The sequence below is a fragment of the Lycorma delicatula genome, chromosome 4 (genome assembly GCF_047948215.1).
Source record: "Lycorma delicatula isolate Av1 chromosome 4, ASM4794821v1, whole genome shotgun sequence".
NCBI classification, from domain to species: domain Eukaryota; kingdom Metazoa; phylum Arthropoda; class Insecta; order Hemiptera; family Fulgoridae; genus Lycorma; species Lycorma delicatula.
Genome location: NC_134458.1, coordinates 142,959,766 through 142,983,581, shown reverse-complemented (window position 1 = coordinate 142,983,581; position 23,816 = coordinate 142,959,766). Strand labels below are relative to the sequence as shown.

The 23,816-nt window shown below is 30.0% G+C and overlaps 1 protein-coding gene across 1 annotated transcript in view; it reads right to left on the bottom strand.

Moving 5' to 3' along the window:
• Positions 1–23,816, bottom strand: part of ebo (exportin ellipsoid body open) — a 47,046-nt gene that overhangs the window by 2,903 nt on the left and 20,327 nt on the right. Inside the window, exons 8-16 of the mRNA XM_075364300.1 lie at positions 23,247–23,334; positions 21,333–21,434; positions 14,772–15,040; positions 13,709–13,949; positions 5,289–5,498; positions 4,350–4,519; positions 3,057–3,251; positions 1,955–2,150; positions 566–796 (exon numbers count right to left, since the gene is read on the bottom strand). Of these exons, the coding sequence (XP_075220415.1) occupies positions 566–796; positions 1,955–2,150; positions 3,057–3,251; positions 4,350–4,519; positions 5,289–5,498; positions 13,709–13,949; positions 14,772–15,040; positions 21,333–21,434; positions 23,247–23,334 (1,702 nt within the window). The remainder of the gene's footprint in view (positions 1–565; positions 797–1,954; positions 2,151–3,056; positions 3,252–4,349; positions 4,520–5,288; positions 5,499–13,708; positions 13,950–14,771; positions 15,041–21,332; positions 21,435–23,246; positions 23,335–23,816) is intronic.

The following is a 23,816-nucleotide window of genomic DNA, read 5'->3' as shown; positions in this document are numbered from 1 at the left end:
CAAGTTTCCAGCTTCTTCCATTCTTTCAAGTTCTTCATAAAAACTTTTACTCAAATCACATCCCTTTTTAATAAAAGTTACTAACATCTTACATATCCATCTTTTGTTCTAATCAATTTCTCTAGTCATTTCTATAACTGTTACCCTTTCTTTTACCATTCTATTAGATGTCCAAACCATTTCAATCTATTCTATTATATCCTTTTCTGCAGTCTCCATTCTTTCTTTGAAGTCCTCTTACTTTCCTTAAGATACTTCCCAAAACTTTCACCTAACTACCCATTCATTCAGGTGAGTCAATAGATGATAAGAGATATTGGTTAGTGAAGTATTGGTATATTTCATTAACCAAGTATTTGATAATTTGGAAACTTGTGTAAGTACCCTGTGAACTAGTCTTTGAAATACATACATAATCTAATACTTTAAATTACTATTGCTGAGTGGTGTATAAAAAGCAAAAATAAACATAAAAAATAACAAATTTAGTATTTTTCTAATGTATTGTATAACTTTACAAAACACAACTAAGAGATCATCCAAATCTGACATTCTATATACTTACAGTATCAGGTTTAGTTCTTTGATGTAACATTTCTCTTTGATATGAATCTAATCCTGATACTTGTGATAAAAAATGAGGAATGAAACTATTAAAATAAGTATTAAAATCTACAGCAGCCATATTATACACTGCTGTAGCAATTTCATCCCCAAGAAGAGCATGTGATTTTTCAACCAAATTATTCATTAATACAGTTAGAAATTCTCCCAAGAATGCAGATCTGAACAAATCCTGTAAACAGAAATGATTGATAAGTTATTAAATGACAAAGGCAAAAAAATATTTACTATTTATACACTTAAAAAATATTCAAATATTAAGTTTCAATTAAGTGTTACTACTTAGTTCATCTTAGATGAATAACTTTAAAGGTGTTGTCAGGACCAGATTCTGTTCAGGGTGCCATTTTAAATAAATAAAAACGATTTCTGAATTAGATTTTTTCATTTAGAAAAGTTTGTATTAAAACTAAATCATTAATTATAAAAAAATCAGCTTAAAATCGAATTTATAGTACATTTATACATAACTCATCTGTGCTCACAATGAACTCGTGTATATAAGTCTTGCATAAAAAGCCCCATCATAAACTTTTCATCGTAATATAATCTTGGGTCTTTCTTCTTTCTTTTATTTTCTGATTCTACTTAATCTAATACGTCTTTTGCAATTTTTTTTTGTAATCCAAGACTTCACTTTAGTTTGAAAATTATGTTCAAAAGAACAAGGCCTGTTTAAAAAGTATCCAAAATTTTATATATATATATATATATATATATATAAACAATTTATACATACACACATTTATACATACATAAATTTATACATACACACAATTTTTTTTAAGCATTTGAATGTGAGTGGTAAAACTTATTAGAGCACTTCAGGTGATGTTTAAAAGCCACTGTGCATGTAATATAACAGGTACTTGCAATTTTGTTTTGTGTATAATGACAGAATACATTGATAAATGTTCCCGCCAGTTGTTCTGTCACAGGGCACCATCATGTTCAATGCTTTCTGTCATTAAACATCAAACAAAATCGTAACAAGTACTTGTTACACTAACACATAAAATGGTTACTCGAAATGGCATACCTAAAGCAAAACAATTTATAACATTAAGCAAACTTAAACACTTAAACAAAAATAATACAACACTTACAGACATGACACATGAGGTACTCATGTGTCATGAAATAAATGTAACTAAAGATATATATATATGAATTATAAGACAAAAATCAAAATTAGTAAACAGTAAAGGTCACTTAAAATTGCAAACACAGAAACCTCAACTGCTCAAAGTGCTAGTAATGAAAACAGTAAAATTCTTATAACAGTCATTGTATAAAGTTGTAATAAAAAACTAGCAAAAACTCTCATTACCTTGTGATAAAGTTTCCATTTAGTATTAACAGACTCTAAAGCATGAAGATTTTGTGCAAATACTCTAATATCAGTCTGTGTAAGTGACTGACCAAATGTGACTAATATTTGACAAAACCGGTCTTTATGTTCTAATACAGGCTCACATCCTAATAACGATCCAGAATAAAAGTAGTGCCATTTATGCATTAAAATACTGAAACAAGAATCAGAAACAAATATTCAGTGCAAAAACTGAAATAACAATTTATTAATAACAATAATTTATTAATAACAATTAACATATTGGTAACAAAGACTGTATTATTAATGATCAAGTGAAAACCAGGTCTTTATCACTTATACCACAATAAAAGGGTAAATAAAAAAATATGTAAAAAATAATAAAATATTGTCTTTTCTTGGCAAACCAGCATAGTTACAGTTAAGTCTTTTAGTCATTATTTTCTTTTTTTATAACATTTCTAACCCCATTTGGACAATTAGTGACTTTATGTAACTCTTTTATTATGTGTTCATTGAATCTTTAAAGCTGTATTCTTCAGTTGGTTAAATAAGCTCTCAACTTTTAGATTCATGATTTAGAGATGAATTAACACTGCAAATATCATATATCAAGTTCACGTAAATATTTTAACATTAAAATATTTACCACACATGTGGATATATATATATATATATATACATACTTACACTCACATAAAATAAATAAGGGCAAAAAACAGCTGTATACAACGTACCATTTAGGACAAAAAACAAAGAAACACATCCACCACAACACAAACATCCTAGCAATACATTTATTTCTAGAATATATATGCTTTGACAGCACAAAGAACTACAGTGAACAAAGAGGACACAGCTTCAGACAAAGATACAATGAATGCATAAGCAATAAATAACATTTTTAATGTGTGTAGAGCATTCATTGAGATTCATAAGTTATAAGCTGCATTAAACAATACTACATCGGTATTTCTCAAAGCAGAAGAACATTTAGACAAAGCCCAAAACAGAAAAGTGATTATAAAAGGAGGATAATACTTGCACACATTTACTCAACAAAGCAATTTCTCTTAAAAAAAATTAAGTAATCTTTTACCTTTTAAACAATTGAAAGAAGGCAGGTTTAATTTGCGGACTAGAAATGTCGGCTATGTGTGGATAAATCTGATCTAGACATAATTCAATACAATTAGGTATAAACTGTTTGTAAGTATTAGCAGGATGTTCAACAATTAATGTTAATAATTCTAATAATTGTTCAACTCCACAAGAATTCTCTTTTAAATCAGCACTGAAACAATAAAAGATAATTAAAAATCATCAACATCATCTTAATTCATAGTCAAATAGAAACAATAATAAAGTCAGATTAAATAAAATAAGTTCAATAAATAAATAATAAGATAAATTAAGAAATACATCAGTGTCATTCTAGAACATGAAAGTACATAAAAAGTTATAACTTACTGTCACCAGACTAGCAGAAATTTTCATTTATACTATATTTTCATAATTTTGTTGAAAAATTTAATATTACTCAGTTTTTGTTTTTTATTAGTGTTTAGTTTTGACAAATATGGTAAAAACCAGGTTTTTATAATATCAGAAATGGTGACAATAAAAAAACAAACAGTATATAATATATATATATATATATATGTATTATTTTACTGAAATTTATTTTTTAAAGATTCATATTATTCCTCTGTACTGTTAAATTATATTTAAATTCTATTAAATAAACCACCTAGTATGGAATATTGAGATAAGACATATCTTACCTTAATTTTTTAATGAAAGTACTTTTGCAAAATCCTGCATCCTGTCATGATTGAAATAATTCCGTTATTGCATAAAAAGATTTAAAAACAAAACTACTAAAAATGAAAATTGTGTATTAATTTACACAAGTGCTGCTATCTGTTGTAACAGGGCTGGCCCTAGGCGGTAGGCAACTAACTACAGTGGCAAAACCATCTGAACTAGAGCGCAAAAAAAAAAATAAATACAACCTACAAAAATATATTTTGATTACTTGAATCTAGAAAATATTATTTACAATTTATTAGTACAATAATATTATTATTGTAACACATATCTTCCTCATTAGATACAAAGGAAAAGTTTAAAACAGGTCGGCAAAAAATTTATTTTGTAAATGATAAAACACAGTAAAAATAAAAATGGATTCATCTACAAATCTCTGAGTAGCTGCTTCTTTTTTTACCTATTTACAATAGAAATTAGTTATGTTGTTTCCTTTCCATTTCTAGTGACAATCAATTTAACTTCTGAATATTTTAGCATTGATGGAAGAAGGTGTATGTGATTACATACAATTAAAAAAATTAATTTATTAATAACAAATTATATATTTTAAATTTCTTACCTTTGATATGCTGTTAAGAATACAGTTATTGCTCTGAATATAAAATCTACTCCTATAAAATCTTGAAATAACCGAAAAGATTCTAAGAAAAATTTTAATACATCTTCAATAATTTCTGGACAAGTTTCAATAAGTTGTGGAAATTCATTTACAGACTGTTCTAGAACTGGCTGAAATAATAAAAATTACAACATATTGTAAAACAAAAAACATAATGGTTTTGTAACTATAAATTGTTTTCTCTTTAACTCAATATTTCTCCTAATAAAACAGCATGAAAGTGAATTAATAATTTAAAATAATATTAGCTTCTATTCGTTAAATACGTCAACCTGAATATTTTATTTAATTCTATTACCTACCAGGTACAATCTTGTTATTTGGCTCTTTAGCTTTTACAAGTTTATTTTATGCCATTAAATGGATTTTATTTTATTAATGCTGTTATTACAAATAGGATAACAAAATCATGTTATTGTATTAATGTTACAAATTAAATAAAAAAAATAATAAATTTTTTTGATTTCTCTTCTTAATATTGTTTTTATTTATTTATAAGTGTATAATATCAACGTTATAAATATTATATTAATTAAAATAAATATAAATAAAATGCTTATTAAAATAATTCATTTGTACATTTTCAAATGAAGTTTCTGTTATATCCTAAAAAAAACAAGTTAATTACTAAAATTTAGTTTATATATTTAAATAACTCTCAAGTATTCAGGGCTATCGATTTAGTGACTAGTTATGTAAGAAACAAACTGATCAGGTCAGCATAAATAAAATTTACATTATTTTCTGCCAGTCCAATTTGACCAACATGCTAATAAACTAAAAATATCTTTGTTTCAAATCATCTTCTAATATATACAACAAAAAAATTTTTAACTATATGAATACGTAAAATTTAATAAATCAATTAAAAAAAAATACCTGAACAGCCAAAAAAAGTAATCGTCTGGGTTCTTTATTATCAGGCTGACAGTTCTGAAGAAGCCAAATAATCTGCTTTAAATCAGTTATACCACCAGGTGTCATTTGTTTAACAACATGTTTCAAAAGTTCTAAACGATTACTACTTGTAGTATCCCAGTTCCAAAATAACACACATCGTACTAAAGCTAACTGTACTATTTTCCATGTCTATATTTAAACAACAACAAAAAAATTAAAGTAAATAAATCATATTTTTAATTCCAGCATTATAACATTCTGTTATCTAGTATTTAACCTACCTCCTTTCAACTCTTTAACACTGTGAAAGCTATTTAAAGTAAGCCATTTTTTTTCTATGATAAACTTGTATGAAAACTAAGAAACAAACTATACAATTCTAAAATAGTGAACTTAAGATCCTCTAGGAACTTTTATTTTCAATCTTCTAAAACAGTTTATTATATACACTGGTACCTAACCTCAGACCATCTTTACTCATTACATTCTCTCCATTAACTTTGCAAAGCTAACAATGATTTCAACTGTTTTATAATGCTAAGTTAATATTAATTATTATTAATAGCAATTTTTGTGATATTTCTCAATGGTTCTGATTCCAAATTGTAAGACAAAACAATTGATGGCAGTGGATTGACTGCTATCAAGTCAAGGAAGAAGGCGGCAAGAGACTACTATGTCCTGTAAAGTCCTTTTGCTTATTAAGAACCATGGAAAGTCTATGTTGGCCTTATGCAGAGTTATTTGGGGTCGGACTACCAAGTGGTTAAGCCAGGCTGTCCTCGTCTTTTTATTACATGAGGTGGAAGATCTATCTAAGGGTTTTTCTCCAGATCATGATCTATGATAAGAATGCAATCAAAGGGGCTGTTCGTCGAGATCCTCAGTATTGCAATTAGGAAAGGGCGGTTGAGCCATTCAGGGTGTTATACATTGACATCCTTCATTGCTTCCCTGAAGGAAAGTGAATGGTCACAGAAGGAAACAAATTAGTATGATATGACTTACATATTACATGTATATTTGTCACTGGTTAAATTTAAATTTGAGTGGCAGAGTAGTTTTGGGTAAAGATTCTCCAAAGTTTTAGACATCGGGAATTCAATCCCCTAGTCAAACTGATGTTGATGGTAATTTATAGAGCTCCCATAAAAACGTTTTACAAATTTACCAAATTACTATTTTTGATCCTTTTGTTCAAATTACTGCCTTTAGTAATTAGATAGTTGATCACAACTATCATAACACAACAGCATAATTTATTAATCAAAAATATCACTGACAACAATTACTTTTATTCTTGCATTAGGATATTCAATAAAGATTCAATTCAAAATTTGAGAACTTTGTGATACTAAAAACAAATTAAAAAGTAATAACCGAATTATCTTTAATGAAAAATGTAACAATTTTTTAATGCTTTTTAAAAGGCCTTCTTTCAAAATTCCATTTTAATAAAAAAAAAACCTGCACTTATTGTTAAAAAAAAACTTGTAAAATCTGGCGGTAAGCTAACAATGACATGTCTAAATATAGTTTGCTTGATAACTTCCAGAATTACTTGAAAAATTATAAAAAAAAATTTTTGCTCAAATTATTTGTAAAATTAAAAAAATTATAATTTAATAATTAATTCAAACAATAACAATAAAATTATATGGGCAGTTATCAAAAGTGAAAGTGGGTTTGGAAACAACAAAAACAGGTCAGATATTTTCATTAAAAAAATACAAAAAACTCAACTTCTGTTATCTCATTCCTTATTCAGTTAGCAGAGGGGATGATTTAATGATTTCTTTTCCGTGTATATATATGTGTGTGTGTGTTCGTGTGTGTGTGTGTGTGTGTGTGTGAAGGTCATAAAAATAACAATGATTCTGTTGAATTCTGTTTAATTTTTTACCTTTTTAATATCCAGGAAGTTAAAACTTGTACTTTCAGTATAAACAATAAACATTCAGTGAATATTGATAATATTAATCCTACCAGTATTTTTAAAAGAAGTCATATATATTACTATTGTCTCTCTTAAAAATTTTATTAACGAATCTCTTAATGATGGTGTACTTCCCAGCTGCCTTACGATGTCCATTGTTAAGAAAGATTCAGCACTTATTTTATAAAATTATAAGCCAACTTCACTACAGTTAGTTGTATTTTTTAAAGTATTCAAAAACTTTGAAAAAATAAAGATTTCTAGTATTTTTTTAAAAGCAATATGTTTTGAAACTTTCAGCATGGTTTAAGGAAAAAAAATCATTTACTGACACAGCAATTTCCCAGAGGCAAAAACTATTTAGAAATAATGTTGAATATCCCCATTTCTAAATCCTATAAACTTAAAGTTTTGGAATTTTAAATAACTTAACCCCCAAAAAATCAAAATGAAGTCAATAAATAATATGTAAATTAATTTATATGTTAAACTATTAACATATAAATTTAAAGTAATACAATATAAAACCAGATATATATATATATGGTTAAATATCTCCATGAAATTTACTTCCAGTCAGTACAGATGTATTGATCATGAAAAATCTGACGACATAAAAATAACAAATAATTGCTTAGTGAATGTATATAACTTGTAGGTACACATTTAACTGTAAATAAAAACTCATAATTTATCCTTAACAAAAAATTCTGCCACAGTACAATATAATTTCAGTATTATCACATGTGACTCTTTATAAATGGTATTATCTAATTAGAAAAGTATAACACTACATTGTCATTCATGCCATATACAGTATTCAGTAGAGTTTTTTTAGACAATTTAAAATTGTAAAATAATTACTATTAGATTTAGATATTAATACTTATAAATAAGAACTTAATGCTACTACTATGTTTTAAAATTAACAACCTAAGATGAGCCCATTTTCCAGCAAGCAAGTCTACACATTGTTGAGAGCCCATAGGTCTTCCTAAGCACTTCTAATGGAATGTGTTGAATCACAGTCATGATTGATTCTTTTAACTAATGTATACACTGGAGGTTAATTCTCAAAGACTTTATACTCGTACTTTAAGTATCCACATAAGAAGTTACACATAGTGATAATCAAATGAGTATGAAGGACAAGCTATGATGCTATTATGACAGATTTTTTTTTTGAAGGCGAAAAACGCTTTCGCGTTATCGCCTGGATTAATGTGATCGTTAAAAATCTAAAAACAAAACTAAAAAATAAAACTAGATTAAAACTAAAATATAAAAAAACTAAAAACTTAAAAAATAATATCACTAAAAAACTACAACTAATATCAAATACACGGAAAAAATAAAAAGCTAAAACTAAAAAACAATTAAAATATTAAAAAATGGAAAAAAACAACTAAAATTTAAAGCTAACACCACAGATAAGATATCACTAAAACTTAAAACTACTATCATGTAAATCTTACAACTATTACCACAGTCAGAAACTTAATAGTAAAATAAATTAATTTAAAATGAAAAACTAAAATATAAAACAAATTTAACAAAATCTGAAAGGGATGTAAAGGGCCTCTTCCAGGATAACAAAGATTAACATTCTAAAAAAAAAAACTTTCTTTTAAGAATAAAAAATACAAATACTACAACTAGGTAAATATTACATTTTGTTAAACATTTTATAATCCATAGGGATAAAAATACCCGATCTTCTACTTGCTTGTCATTGCCTAGGATACAGCGAATGTTTCTGGATAATTTAAATTTGTGATGTACGGCCGAATAACATATACAATCCAACAGGATGCGGCGCATAGTTAAACGGCAGTCGCATCTTATGCATAGTGGTGACTTTTCTACTCAGGAACCCATTAGTGGCTCTCGTATGACCTATCCACAATCAGCAGAGGACCACTTCCTCTCGGCGAATTTTCCTGTGGGAGGAATCCCATGGCAACACAGTATCTTTGGTATAGCAAAGTTTGTTGTCTGCTGTGGCAATCCTGTTGTCTTGCCACTTTGTACGAAGTGTGAGTTTTAATAAACTTGGATGTAGCAACACAGGTAGTGAAAAGGGGTTGACTAAATGTGTCTTTAGCAGTGGAATCTGCACGTTCATTACCCAGAATCCCTATGTGGCCAGGAATCCAGCAGAAACTCACTAGTATGTTGCGATGATTCAACTCAGCGATTATGTTGTAGATTTAAATGACGATAGGATGTCTGGAATAAAAGTTCTTTAAGGCTTGGAGAGCACTACATGAGTCACTGCAAATAAGGATATGACAGTATAGAGTTAATGATATTCAGAGCCTTATTTATAGCGTATAGTTCAGTAGTAAATACACTCATGATACCAGGTAGACCAAACATATAAGTTCTATCATTGACAACAAATGTGTATGTAACCAATGGTATCATTGTGTTTCGATCCATCAATGTATACTACTGTGTCTGAGCACAGATATGTTGGAAAAATAGAAGGTGTCAACATTTATAAGGTGCAGTAGATGACGGGTACAAACACCTACAGGTGCAGTACAACATGAATGGTTCTCATACCTTTGTAAAATAGGATTCACAACCACTGAGTCAAAAGCTGAGTGATTTGGCTGTCCTTTGAGACGGGCAAAATAAGATGCTAAAAGTGACTGTCTATCCCAAAGTGATGGCTCACTGCAGTCAACAAGTAAGCTGATCTAAAGCTTGATCTAGCTATAAGCTAGATCAAGTCGGGGCTTGATCTAAAGGCACCTGTGGCAAGACAAAGGAAAGCATGATGCACAGCATCCAGGGTTTTAAGCACGGTATGACACACTGAAGAGTAGGCGTGTCATACCGCATGTTTCTCACCTTCAAGGTGAGAAATAGTGTTCTGTAGTAGTCTCTCTGCTGTTGAACGGGACGTAATATATATAGCAAAATCAACAAACAATGAAAATGAAACAGGTGGCTGCACATATTTGGTAATACTGTTGATGGCTATAGAAAATAAGATGGCACTTAAAACATCCTTGAGGTACTCTATTTTCCAAGATAACGTTATCCGATAAAGAATCTCCAACATGGACATGGAAAGTTTGGTCATTTAAGAAATCCCTAATAAATGCAAGCATACGGCCCTTGAATCCCCATTCTTTAAGCGTGTTTAGAATACGACATCGCCAGGCTGTATCATACACCTTTCTGATATCCAAGAAGATAGCGACGAAGCGCTGGCGAAGTAGGAGAGTGTTTTGTATAGCTGTTTCCAATGACACTACATGGTCAATGGAAGATCATCCTTGTCGGAGACCATACTGTTCTGGAGATGAAAGGCCATGTCTTTTCAAATACCATGTAAGTCTGCAGTTCACCATTCTGTTAATTACTTTGCATAAAATGCTTGTCAAGGAGACAGGGCGGTAGCTTAAGGGGCTTGCTTTGTATTTACCAACTTTGTGTCTGACCAGAATGAAGGGAAGACATCAGAGGAGAATATAATCTATTAGCATTCTCATGGACATAAAAGATGAAAGCTGATCAAGGACGTCTGCACCATCATAATGTGTTGGGACGGCTTTATGGTAACCATTCTAATCTGCCTTTTCAACAATCCATCCAAGTAGCCTTTTGTTCACCTTGCGGTCAGCACCAAAAGCAATAATAACTGGCCTGTGATTACTGCTGTTAAAGTTATCACAAACTGACCAATTACAATGAGGAAGTAAACTGTGAGCATACAGAGAGGTTGATGATGGTCAATGATGATAAGGACATGAATGTGTGTGATTCATCATACAGTTGACAAAGGTCTTTCACGCTGTTTATCACATTTCCTTGAGAGCAGAAAGATGATCAAGAAATATGGTGGGCATTGAAGTCTCCTACTATTGACAGCGATGGGATTTGGGAGAGAAAATTTGATTTGAAGGGGATATAGACCTTCACAGCAAGAGCAGGAATAACAGTAGCTAATGGTATCCTTGTATCCAAAACCTCATTCCACATAAAACTAGCTACTTCACCACTCTCTACTGTCTACTAGACAGTCTTATCTCTCACAGAAATAGCCTCTCAGTGTTACTGCATCTTGTTGTAGAAGGTGCGTTTCTTGGAAGCACATGATTAGTGGTTCATGCGCATGCATCAATACTCTTAACACCTTCAATGCGGGACCAAAGACCTCTAACGTTCCACTGAATAATGTTTATAAATAAAGGTAGTTATAGAAACAGAATTGCAGGAAACTATATAAAAAATTTAGTTGTATGTGATCTGGTTTTTCTTTTTTGTATTGTTGATTTTAAAAAACTCTAATGTTCTTGGGACGGGCGGTTCCTCAACCATATCCTCCAGCAAATGAGGTGATGGAGGAAGAGATTTTGAAGGATGGGAAGTTGTAGATGAGACCCCAGAGAGGATGTTTGTGTGGGCTCTCTTAACAGGGAACTTATTAGATGGCTTACTGCCAACTGTTTTTGCTCCTGCCCGTATATGTAAAACTTTGGGGAGAGGAACTTTCAGAGAGTTCCACTGCTGGTTTCAGTAATTTCAAATAATGACTATCTGTTTGTTATAGTCAGCTCTGAAATAGTGTCTGTAAGTGAAGCAACTTGATCAGATAAATCTGAACAAGTTTTTTAGCTCATTGCAGGATCCACACTGCTGATTACCTATATTTATAGGAGCTTGTTTTGATGTAGCGGTGGCAAAAGATACATCTGGTTTAAACAGGTTCCATGAGTTAATTGTCATTTTATATTCTCTGTGTGCACCAGAAAAAATAGATTCTGCTTGGTAGAGATTCTGAGAATTGCCTTTTCTTCTTTAAAAGTTGGGCAATCTCGGGAGCGGGCTGTATGTGAACCACTGCAGTTCACACAATTTTCATCTTCTTGGCAGTTGGTGCCATTGTGGCATTCCTTAGCACATCGAGCACAGATCTCCATTTTTGAGCAAGATGTTGTAGTGTGACCATATCCTTGGCACCTGAAACATCACTGTGGGTTGGGTATGAACGGTCATACCCGAACCGAAATAACCCACTTTAATCTTCTCTGGTGATACTGGGAGACTAAATGTCAGTATAAGAGAAGGTGTTCTTCAATTCCGCTCTGCCATTTCATCATAACGCTTTACTTCTACTTCTTGGAGACGAAGCTCATCAGCTATTTCAATAATTCATATCTACAAGGTCTCGGCAAAAAATTACTCCCCAGCTCGTATTTAGAGTTTTGTGGGATTCTGCACTGATATTTATACCATCCATATTATGGAAACATAAGATCGACTCTGTTAGTCATTAAATGTTTCAATCAGAATCGATCCATCTTGCAATTTTTAATGTACTTCAACTTGAAGTTGTTAAAACCTTGTTTATCAAGAAAGGCAAGACTTTTTGGAGGGAGTCACCTTCTTGATTATTGTGGAGAACAACGAATCAGATGTTTTTATATTTATGATTTAATGCACTATCTTCTGCATGACTATTATCCTCGTCAGATAATGCTGAACGAGGCCTCTTCACAAGACTAGAGTTGGTGCTTTTTTCAGATGGACCACCCACCATCATAGAATTTATGTATGGACCTGAAATTTTGGTCCCACGAGTACCAGCGATATAATGGACGATTCCAACAGAACGCACACGTAATGTAGCTACAGCTAAATAAAACTGGGTTTGCTCTGGTGCCCAGAGAATATCGTTCAAGACTCACTACATACAGCCATTCACCCATCAGCATGATAGTTTCCACCTTGGGTTACGGTTGCATTTTGTAAGATGTCACAACATCACCGAGTGTAAATGTAAGAAGAAACAGTGTAGGATGTTATGTAGTTGTGTAAGGGTATATGTTGTAACTTATGTAGTGTTCTTGGTATAGTGTGTGTATAGTATAAAGTGTTTTGCAGCTCTAGATGTAGTTGGAAGAAAAACTGCAGAGGCTAGGGCCAGGGCCGTGGCCACTGACAAAATTCTTCCTTACTTTCTCTACATTTTTGGGGGTACAAACTGTTTATAAACAGCCAGAATTCTTCTTTGGCAATGGAGAAGCAGTTGCCTCACACTTTTCTATCTGAATTAAAATCATTTAGTGTTTGATTTCTTCACCCATTTTTTTCCTATGTTAAAAGGATGCTTAAACTTATATTAGGTGGGGATCACAATTTTTAAAAATCACTCAAAAGCAAGTACATGATGTTCACTCAACTAGCACTCCATGGTAACTGATGGTTTTGGATTGCTGTACAAACCAACAATAAAAAAAATGTACTACCTACCAGCATATGTTTTTGGAGGCAATCTTAAATCATCAAAATAACTCTGCTACACCTTATATATAAATCAAATTCTTTCAAAGTATATAGAATTCAGACTCACACATCAAAATTAGCTGTTTTAATTAACTAAATATCTACTTAATTATACTATTCTAAGGTAATTAAGTTTCCTTAAAATTTCAATTAAACTTACATTTTTAGCCAAATGAGAAAGCGCAGACACAAAAAGAGGTTCAAGTATAGTTAATAATCTAATAGGACGAGGTAATGCAGTAATACCAGATAGAAGAAATGCAGCAGCTTTTTGTAATAATGGAGCTTGATTGTCAACCTCTAATAAGAGAGGAACACACGCACGAACTGCTTCATCTAAGCCATCTTCAGTCTTACTATTATTTAACCATGATTTAAGAGCATCCAAAAATTGAACATGCCTAAAATAAACATTAAAAATCATTAACCATCTAATAAATATATATTTCAGAATCAAATATGAAACCTTTTTATTTTAGCTGATAACATATTGCCCCTAAACAAAATGATTGCCCCTAAACCTAACTGTAGTTGACAGTAGGTATAATCGAGTAAATCATTCCTGAGAATCAGAAATGTGCTGTGATCATTAAATGTCAAGGACTTCATCAATATATGTAGTGTAATTGTTATAATAAAATTTATACCTGAATTGTGCAACATTACAGAGAAGCTAATAAATCACTCTCCAAAGAGTAAATTTATCAACTCTGATCAAGGTTGAAGGACATAATGTTTTTCATTCTTTCCAATAATCATCTTGCTGAACTGTATGACAGAAGTTCACATCAATGTTTTACTTATTTCACTTCCAAATTTCTATATTGGAATTTAAGTATCTTAAAAAGTAAGAGACAGAATGGCTGAGACTTTTGAGAACTTTCTAACAGTAACTTGAGTCTGAAAACAAGTTACTATTTTGGTTAAGCTAAAGATTATCTCTGTTAAACTAGCTTACAATAAACTTCTTAATTTCTTCTCTGATACATAATTATCTATATCAATTTTTTTTTAATTTTCTTGTAAAATCAAGTCATCCAAAAGAATTACAAACCATTTAGACTCACACCTACTAGAGGGAAACTCTTAAGTAATAACAGTTACACAGAACTGATTTAACACATTCTTATTGGGAAAATAAAAATAAAAATTTAAACATAGATAAAAGAAGAAGAAAATGATTAAACATTGATAAATTATATTGAAATAAATAATTAACTAACAAATTAATAAGCTGAAGATGAATTGCTCTTGTCTGATATTTGGTATGAATGTTTGCTCGTGTTGCTTGAGCTGCAATAGATGCTAAAGATGACAATATTGCAGGTTGTTCATTAGGATGAAAATTTTCATACATAGCACCAAGTGCTCTGGTTGTTCCAGTCAAAGTAAGAACTGTATCAAGTAGACTTACAGGCAATTCATTTGGCAATTCAGCATTGGAACTTAACAGCTGGTAATATGCAGTACATGAAGGATGCCAAACCTCCAACTGAAATTAAAAAGTAACAGTACAAATTAAAACAACAATAATAATTACACACTAAGTACAACTGAAATTATAAATAAGTATAAATTACAATCTATCACAATATGACAGCTATCAGTCGGTGTAGTGATTAGTATGTGTCTACATCTACAGGCTTAGGTTTGATTCTTAAAAAAAGGTCAGGCATTTTTTTTTACTTATTTTATCCATCTCAGCTTCCTTTCTAAAATAAGGGTAGAAATAGTCTTAGGCAACAATAGTAAAAAAAATAAAATGCATTTCTTCCTATAATTCAACAAATTTAAATCATATTTTGCTTTTTATTTTAACAACACAATGAAGTAAATTACAATTAGTGTAATAGAATAGGGTCAATAAAAAAAAAAAAACTTGCATCTGATTAACACCTATTATACAAACACTTTGTATAACTATTCACACAACTTACAAGGGGAAACTAGTTACATTCAAATAGTGACATGGGGAAAACATTATAATCTGATTGAAGTCTGGACTTACAGGAGTATTTTTTAGAAGAGACTGTGTTTTTTTTAACAGGCAGTTATAGCTGTGAAAAACCTAAACTGCTTAAGACAAGTTCACCACTGAACTTGAAAAATGGTGGTATAACTGTGATGTTGTGATCAGGGTTTTCACTTTGGTGGGAAGTGATCTAATAAATCTTAAAAACAATACATATGATTCATTTGTTATATAATGTCAAGAGAAGACAGTAGATTTAAACTTTCAGTTTCAACCATATATTCTATAGGTTCATTCAATGTCCAATAAATTCATAGTCTTTTCCAGGTTCCCACATTCCTAACAAAAATATATCAAAATAATTTTGTACAGTATAAATCTGACAGCTTATAATGACAAATTTTCCAGGCACTGTCAATTTTTACTACCTTAATATATTTTTGGTTATGAGAGCGGATCTACAACCACTAGATAGTTTATAAGGTAGCAATTCAAATTTGGATAACCACTAAATGGAACCAGTTCAAATTTTCTCTACATGCCTTAATTTTTTTTTTCAAATCTTCAGATATTATATGTTATACATAGCTGAATAAAGAGTAGATTCTCATTTACATACATAAAGTTAAATTGATGTGTAGGTATACTTTCTTTTATTTCATTGGAAGCAAAGCAATATATCATTAGAGCTGTGGAAAATGTAAGAATTTAAGTCATACTTTATAGGTGTTAGATTTGATTTGCACATTATAATTATGACAATTTGCTATAACAATTTTTTTAGGCACTGTCAGTAGACTTACTCAAATTATTGTTTTTTATAGTGACTGTTATAGATGTTAGAATTTGAATTGAAGACATTAAAAGGTTTATAATTTTTTCATGTAATACTCCATTTCATTTTAACAAGAAAAAATTTATTATTATACTATTATAATTACACTATATTATACAGAGTGAGCAACATAAAACTAAAACCATACTGAAACTGCTACCCAACACTATTTATAAAAGACTCTCATACAACTAGTGTAACTTTTTCTTTTTCCTGTTTAGCCTCCAGTAACTACTGTTTAGATAATTCTTCAGGGGATGAATGAGGATGATATGTATGAGTGTAAATGAAGTATAGTCTTGTACATTCTCAGTTCGACCATTCCTGAGATGGTGTGGTTAATTGAAAACCCAACCACCAAAGAACACCGGTATCCACGATCTAGTATTCAAATCCGTGTAAAAATAACTAGCTTTACTAGGACTTGAACACTGTTAACTTTCGACTTCCAAATCAGCTGATTTGGGAAGACGCGTTAACCACTAGACCAACCTGGTGGGTTCAACTAGTGTAACTAGCGGATGTATATATTACTACTGACTGTTGCTGCCATTTGACAGGTGGTTATGTGTAAGTGCAGTATATGTTTTGTTGCAGTGCAAAATTGTGAGTGCAGCAATCCAGGAGAAGATAGCTATAGTTGAGGCCTATATTCGTTCTGGGTCGTTTGAAGAATCACGCCATGCATTCATAGGAATATTTCTGAATGCCTGTATCCCTGCGAAGAGTAGTATATACAATTTAGTTTAAAAAATGGCATACAACAGGTTCGATTTGAAATGCAAAACAAAATAAGCAACCTTCCGTTAGGACAACACAGGTCATTGCCGATACTGAAAGGAGAATTACTGCCAGTCCAACAAATTTACTATCCAAGTTATCCCAACAATCTAGTGTTAAATATACATCTTGTCATAAAATTCTTCATGAATTAAAATTTAAACCATACTGCATTACAACTGTGCAACAACTGAAAAAGACAGACAAACCGAAACGACTTGATTATTATAACTGGCTTCTCGAAAACATTATTTACATTTCATTTACCTGGCCATGTTAATTTATAGAACACCAGGTATTAGATGACAAGGAATCCTAATGAGATATTTGAGTGTCTACTTCTCCATGAGAAAATTGGTGTTTGGTGTGCCGTTTCCGGTAATCGTATAGTGGGACCAATATTTTTTGGCCGAACTGTCAATATACAAGTTTACCTTACAATTTTCAAAGAAATCTATGAGCAATTAACTGATAATGGAAAAAAACAGCTTCTTCTAACAAGACAGAGCAATGTGTCACACATCAAACATTTCACTGAACTGCATTCATGCAGCTTTCACAAATGAACAAGCTGTCAGCAGAGGACTGTGGCCTCAATGTTTCCAACAGTTATCAACTTGGGATTTTTTCCTTTGGGGCTACTAAAGGAGAAAGTTTATGCATCAAATCTCCCCAACATTGATGAACATTCAACAAGAAATCAACCCAACTGACAAAGCTTTGTGTCAGATGACTCTCAATTTGATCAGTTGAGCACAAAAGTGCATTGATGCCTAGGGTGGTTATTTTGAACATATTTTGTAACAATAAGGTAAATAAATTCAACACTTAAATTATGCTTTATGTTTTTCTTATTTAATTTATCTGTATCATTCATAAAATTTCATTCCAACATAACCTATCAATTCTGCAGTGGTTACGTTATGGGTTCAGTTTTATGTTGCTCCCTCTATCACTCTGTATTATTATTATTACTATTATTATAATTAGAATTTCATTAAAACTAAGATTGTAAAAGAAAAACAAAATTAAAGCTGTCCACACACACAACACTAGTCAAAAAAATGTAATTGGTTAGTATTCAAATCAATAACTAATTATAAACTGGCTATTGACGTGGTTCTGCATAAGTAGTGCTACTCAGTCATGTCAGAAACTGCATCAGTCAAATGCACGCAATGTGCAAGGCAGTACTTTTTCCAGTGATGAAGATGTTTTATTATTTTAAAAGAAAAAAAGAGAAGATTTTAGATTTATCTGTTTGGCAAAAAAAATTATTGCTCTAAATTTATTGCTTTCTGCCACATGTAGAAACAGTTTTACGATTGGTTGCTCCAGCCACATGATAGCAAAATACAAACAAGAGAGATTGGTAAAACTAGATCACTCAGATAAACTAAACTTTGGATATACTCAGAATACTATCTTTAGTTAAATGCCATGATAAACTTTAGTAAGAGGATTGGTAAAACTGTATCATGAAAACTAATCAGTTTTCAGTAGCTTCATGAGTAGACAGCCTTAAAGATTAATAATGTTGTTATCCAATTAAGTCAAAAGTCAAACTCAAATTATACATCCACTCCTGCAGGTCATACCTGTACATGTAAAGCAGTTTTTTTTTTTGGTGATTTCCACAGAAGCAAAAGAATCTGTTAACTGTGCTGTTGTTTACCCTACCACCTGTTTAGTAATAATAAATACTATCTCTTTCACTCTCCTAGTTGGTAAAGCTTCATGATAAAAAAATCTTAAATCAGGAACTTCTAAGTATTATTTTTTCACTCAGACTGAAATGTGTTCTTACCAATCAAAATTTAAAAAAATATTATTCATTCCAGTTGTTTCAATACATTTAGCATCAGAGACTCAATTGGGTCAACTGAAATCTAAATGGGATTCTCAAATTTCATTCTACCATTCTCTTTTATAAAAGTTACAATCATCCGATGCATTTGTTAGACATGTTATTACAATTATTATCAGCTATTATAGCAACTGTTATTTGATTATGTGTAGAACTATCTTTATTTATATATATATATATATATATATATATATATTTCTTCTGTCCATGTGTATGTGACTGAACTCCTCCTAAACGGCTAGACTGATTTTGATGAAATTTTGTGTGTGTGATTAAGCTGATTCGAGAATGGTTTAGATTCACAATCTGATCAGATAGAAAATGTTTTTTTAATTTATTTATTTATGTGTTGTTGTTGATCTTGGGATGGTTAAGGTTCACAATTGGATCCAGTAGGCAGAGAGCTGCGATCGCATTTTAGACTTTTTTTTTTAATTTTTGGCATATCAGTCAGACTCTGTAGTTGGTGCTGCAATTAGATTCTAGGACTTTTTTTATTGTGTTGCTTTTTCGCATATCAGTTACTTGCGTCGTAGCTTAGTGTTATTATTACATTAAAATTTGTATTTTTAACCAACTACTGTGTTTACAGATTAGTTTGAATTAAATCCGATAGGTGGTGCTGTTCTGACAATTGGATTTATTTACATTCTCATTTTTATGAAGTGAAAGTTTAAATTTTATGAAGTTTTGTAAGTTTCGTAATGTTCAGTATTAATTGTAATGATTTTGCAGACACAACCCTTTCCATTAAAAAATTACTTTCCACCGAATACTGTGATTAGAGAGTGGTGTGAATTAAATCCAATAGGTAGTGCTGTTTTGCCATTTGGATTTATTTACATTCTGCCTTTTATAAAGTGACAGGTTAAATTTTGTGAATTTCCTAATGTTCAGTTTTTTAAGGTTTTATGAAACTTTCAATTGTGTTCAATTAATCTGTATGTATACTCAAATTTAGCAATAGCGAAGCATTGCCGACTCTGCTAGAATTGCGCGCTTATTGAGAATATTATATTATATTATTTATTGAAATAACGTTTTACAAGGTGCAGTATTGAAGTGAGTATTTTACATGATTTTTCATGAATTTTAATGATGTATATATGTGTATTCAATAACAATCAACTTAACCTACAAATTTAAATTGTCAGTTCTCACTTGATTATATGCAACTTATGAAGTATTGAACGGCTCTTTGAAAATAAAAATTTAAGTTTGTAAAATAAATTATAACATTTATAAAATTAAAATATAAGTTACTTATAATAATTATACAAATATATTTAAAAATTGAAGTTATAATTTTTGCAGCTGATTAAATTTATAAAAAATTTTCTACAATTGTCTTAATTTAAAATTACCTAAAATTTGGTAAAATAGATGTTAAAATAAAGAATGAGAAAAATGATAAAAATTTCTACTAAAATTTTAACGTTGCTTTTTTTACAGTGGTTTTTTTATTAACTGATTAATTACGCTATCACATGGTTATGAAAAAATTTATTAATTATACTGATTAATTAATTTTACAATGTTTTGATTTTTTTAATTCAATTTTCATCAGTCATCTCAATATTTAGTGAAAATAAATATTAACCATACTACATATAATTAATCAATAAACCCATTACAATAATACAACAATCACAAACTGAAAATAGTCATACTAATAGTCATATTAATGAGATTTCGTCCACATTCCTGCTAATTTTAACTTAAATAAGTTACTTATTTATGTGTTGTACATTTATTACAGAACAATGCCACGTCAGGATAACGTCTGTTGGGTCCACTAGTTTTTTCATGAAATCTTAACCCACATCTGTAACTCGTGTAAAAAAAATGACTGTTAGGGAGTAGTTACTTTAAACTGAATCTGAATATGCTCTCGTACCAGTATACTACACAGTTCAGTTCAATGGTTGGGTTCAATCAATGGCAATGCCTTATAACTGGTTGGCCTGGGATTGGAAAATTCCAACTGCTGAAATCTAACTGGGTTTATAACATATTATGGGGCAGCATAAATGCAGAGTAAAATTTAAAATTATAAATCAACTTCACTGAAATTATAATGAAATTAATGTAATCAATTTTACAAACTTATATTATTATCGATCTAAAGTAAAAGTTTTTAATTTAATTTAAACATTTCATAAAATTTAATTACCTTGTTTACTTTATCTATGATTAGTAAACAAACTTTAAAAAAATAAAAGCTCTTACAGGACAGACCTTTTACTTACTATTTTATGTGTCTTATGAAACAATATAAAAGCTGGGTATCTATCTACAACTTAATACCATAAAAAAAATTGCTCGCTTACCACCATAGAACAAGTTTTACGAGGCATTATATCAGCAATTTTAGCAATAAGTTCCATACAATGGTTTATAAATTTTTCATACTCTGTGTCATAAGATCCATACTGAAAAAAATAAAAATATATTACATTACATAAAATCAGACAACATACCCTTCACAAAAATACAATTCTTAAATCATAATAGAAACATTAAAAATTTCTGCTAAGTGTAAATCTAACACAGATTGACTGAAAAGTCACTTTACACTAATTGACAGTGAAAACAATTCTGAACATTTGTTTATTAATTGGAATATGATTAAATAGCCCACTTTTTTTCACTGGATTAGGCTGACAGGAATACACTGAACATTTATTGGAGTAAAACAAATAGTTACACAAAAAAACAGCTTGTATTATTGAACATTTTTAATTACAAGTGCACTGATTCATAGATGAAACTGCATTAAATCAAGATAATTGTGTAGTTTAATGAACCAATTTTGATGATTCCTTTTTTTTTATTTTGTGGATGAAGTTTCTCTGATCAAGTTATTTCACATAAATTAGGTGGAAAATTTATAAAATTAAAAAAAGTGTGCTATTTTAATTAACGATTTGAAAAAGATAATCTTTTTTTTTTTCATCAATACTATTGTTATAATGAATTATCATAAATACATAACATCATTTTGTTACTCAACGTATTTTCATAGAAATATCAAAAAATATGGTAGGGAAAAATTAGGAGGAAATAATATTCATTCCTGCACTCCTAAGTCTTATCTTCCTTTGATCGCTTTATATAGTTTCTATTCTTTCCATTTCATATTTTAAGACGCAGTTTTCTACCTTTGTATTTTATGGCAACAGCTTTTTTTCATGCGAGATAAATTTAAATAAAGTGACATCTCAATAAACTCACAAAAAAGAGAAAATAATACTTTCTTAATTAACATTAAATTTTGAATTTTTGAAGTTGATGGCAAATTAGCTTAAGGGTTACGAAGGGTTGATAATATTTTTGTGATTTTTTAAAGTTACTTTTCAATTTTTAAAAGCTTCATTTGCACAATTAGTGTAGTGTAAGCAACTTAATCTATCTTGTATGAATTTGTTCCTAGAGTTTATATGTAACTGAACAAATTTTTATTTTTTATAGAAATACCTTGTCTAACATAATAAGCAGCTTGACTTTCATTGTTAACCCATTACTCCTGAATTTTCTTTTTTTTGTGCTTATAATCATAACCAATGCTGTAAAAACCAGCAGAATCCAAATTTAGATTCAGATATTTGTATCTCATAATTTTAATTTGTAATACAATGCTACTGTTAAAACTGTACTTCATGATGGCTAAATGAGTGATACTGCCTAGAACAAACCTACATGAGAACTTAGTGCATGACTGCAAATTAAATAAAAAATTATCGTGAAGCAGTAAAATTTGAAAAAAAAATCTTTACTTTTTTACTTGGTAATAAAAGACATAAAAAGTACAATTGGTACTTATATATTAGCCCGTCAACCATAACCATAGTGATCCTGTAAATTTGAAAATACTTCAAAGTTACGGGATCATTAACATAATAAAAATATAAATATTATTGCTTATAATCATAGATATAAATTAACCAGACTTAACGTAAGCTCATTAACCTTGACTAGTTAACAGTAATGTTTTGATTATTTAAATAATAAATAATTGCAATAATTAGTGAATTTATTATTTAAATACTCAAAACATTACTGCGTTAATTAGTCAAGGTTAGCGACTGTAGGTTAAGTTTGGTTAAATTATATTTATAAAATAAATAAATATAAATGGTTATAAAAATAGTAATATAATGGTTATATCGGGTGATTTAACAATAACCTAAAAGTTTGCAATTTATTGGTTGACTGGCAAATATGTATGTACTGTAAAAGCTCACCTCTGTTATTGTTTCATCATCTAAATCTTTGACAGTTTGCATTTTCTTTAATATTCCTTGAGCTAAAGTAACAAGTACTTGGTTATACCTGAAAGAACAGTACATTATAAAATTTCTTTACCACTTCAGTGTTTTTGCAATTAATAATGTACGTTAAAAATACAATTAATACAATAAATATGTTAGTAACACAATTCTACTACACAATATCAATATGATGAGTTTATTTATTTATAAAATTTGTTTTCTAGATTAAACTTTTCTTGTTTCAATGAATTGCTTTCTATATGTTTTGAAAGCGGTGTTTAACAGTCACGTGATTGTGAAGTCATGAAAATCAATTGTATTATATCCTTATTCAGCAGTAAATTTTAATTTTACTAATTAAAATATACAGAAAATCAATAATGACAGACACTCATTCATAATACTTCAAACCATCCAAACTTGCATAAACTATTTGTTTTTAATCGTATAATCCACTGATTATTCAACAAACTTGTCATCTGACTAAAACATAGAACACAAGACCAAAAAGTATTTAGCTCACAACAAAAATTATAACAGTTT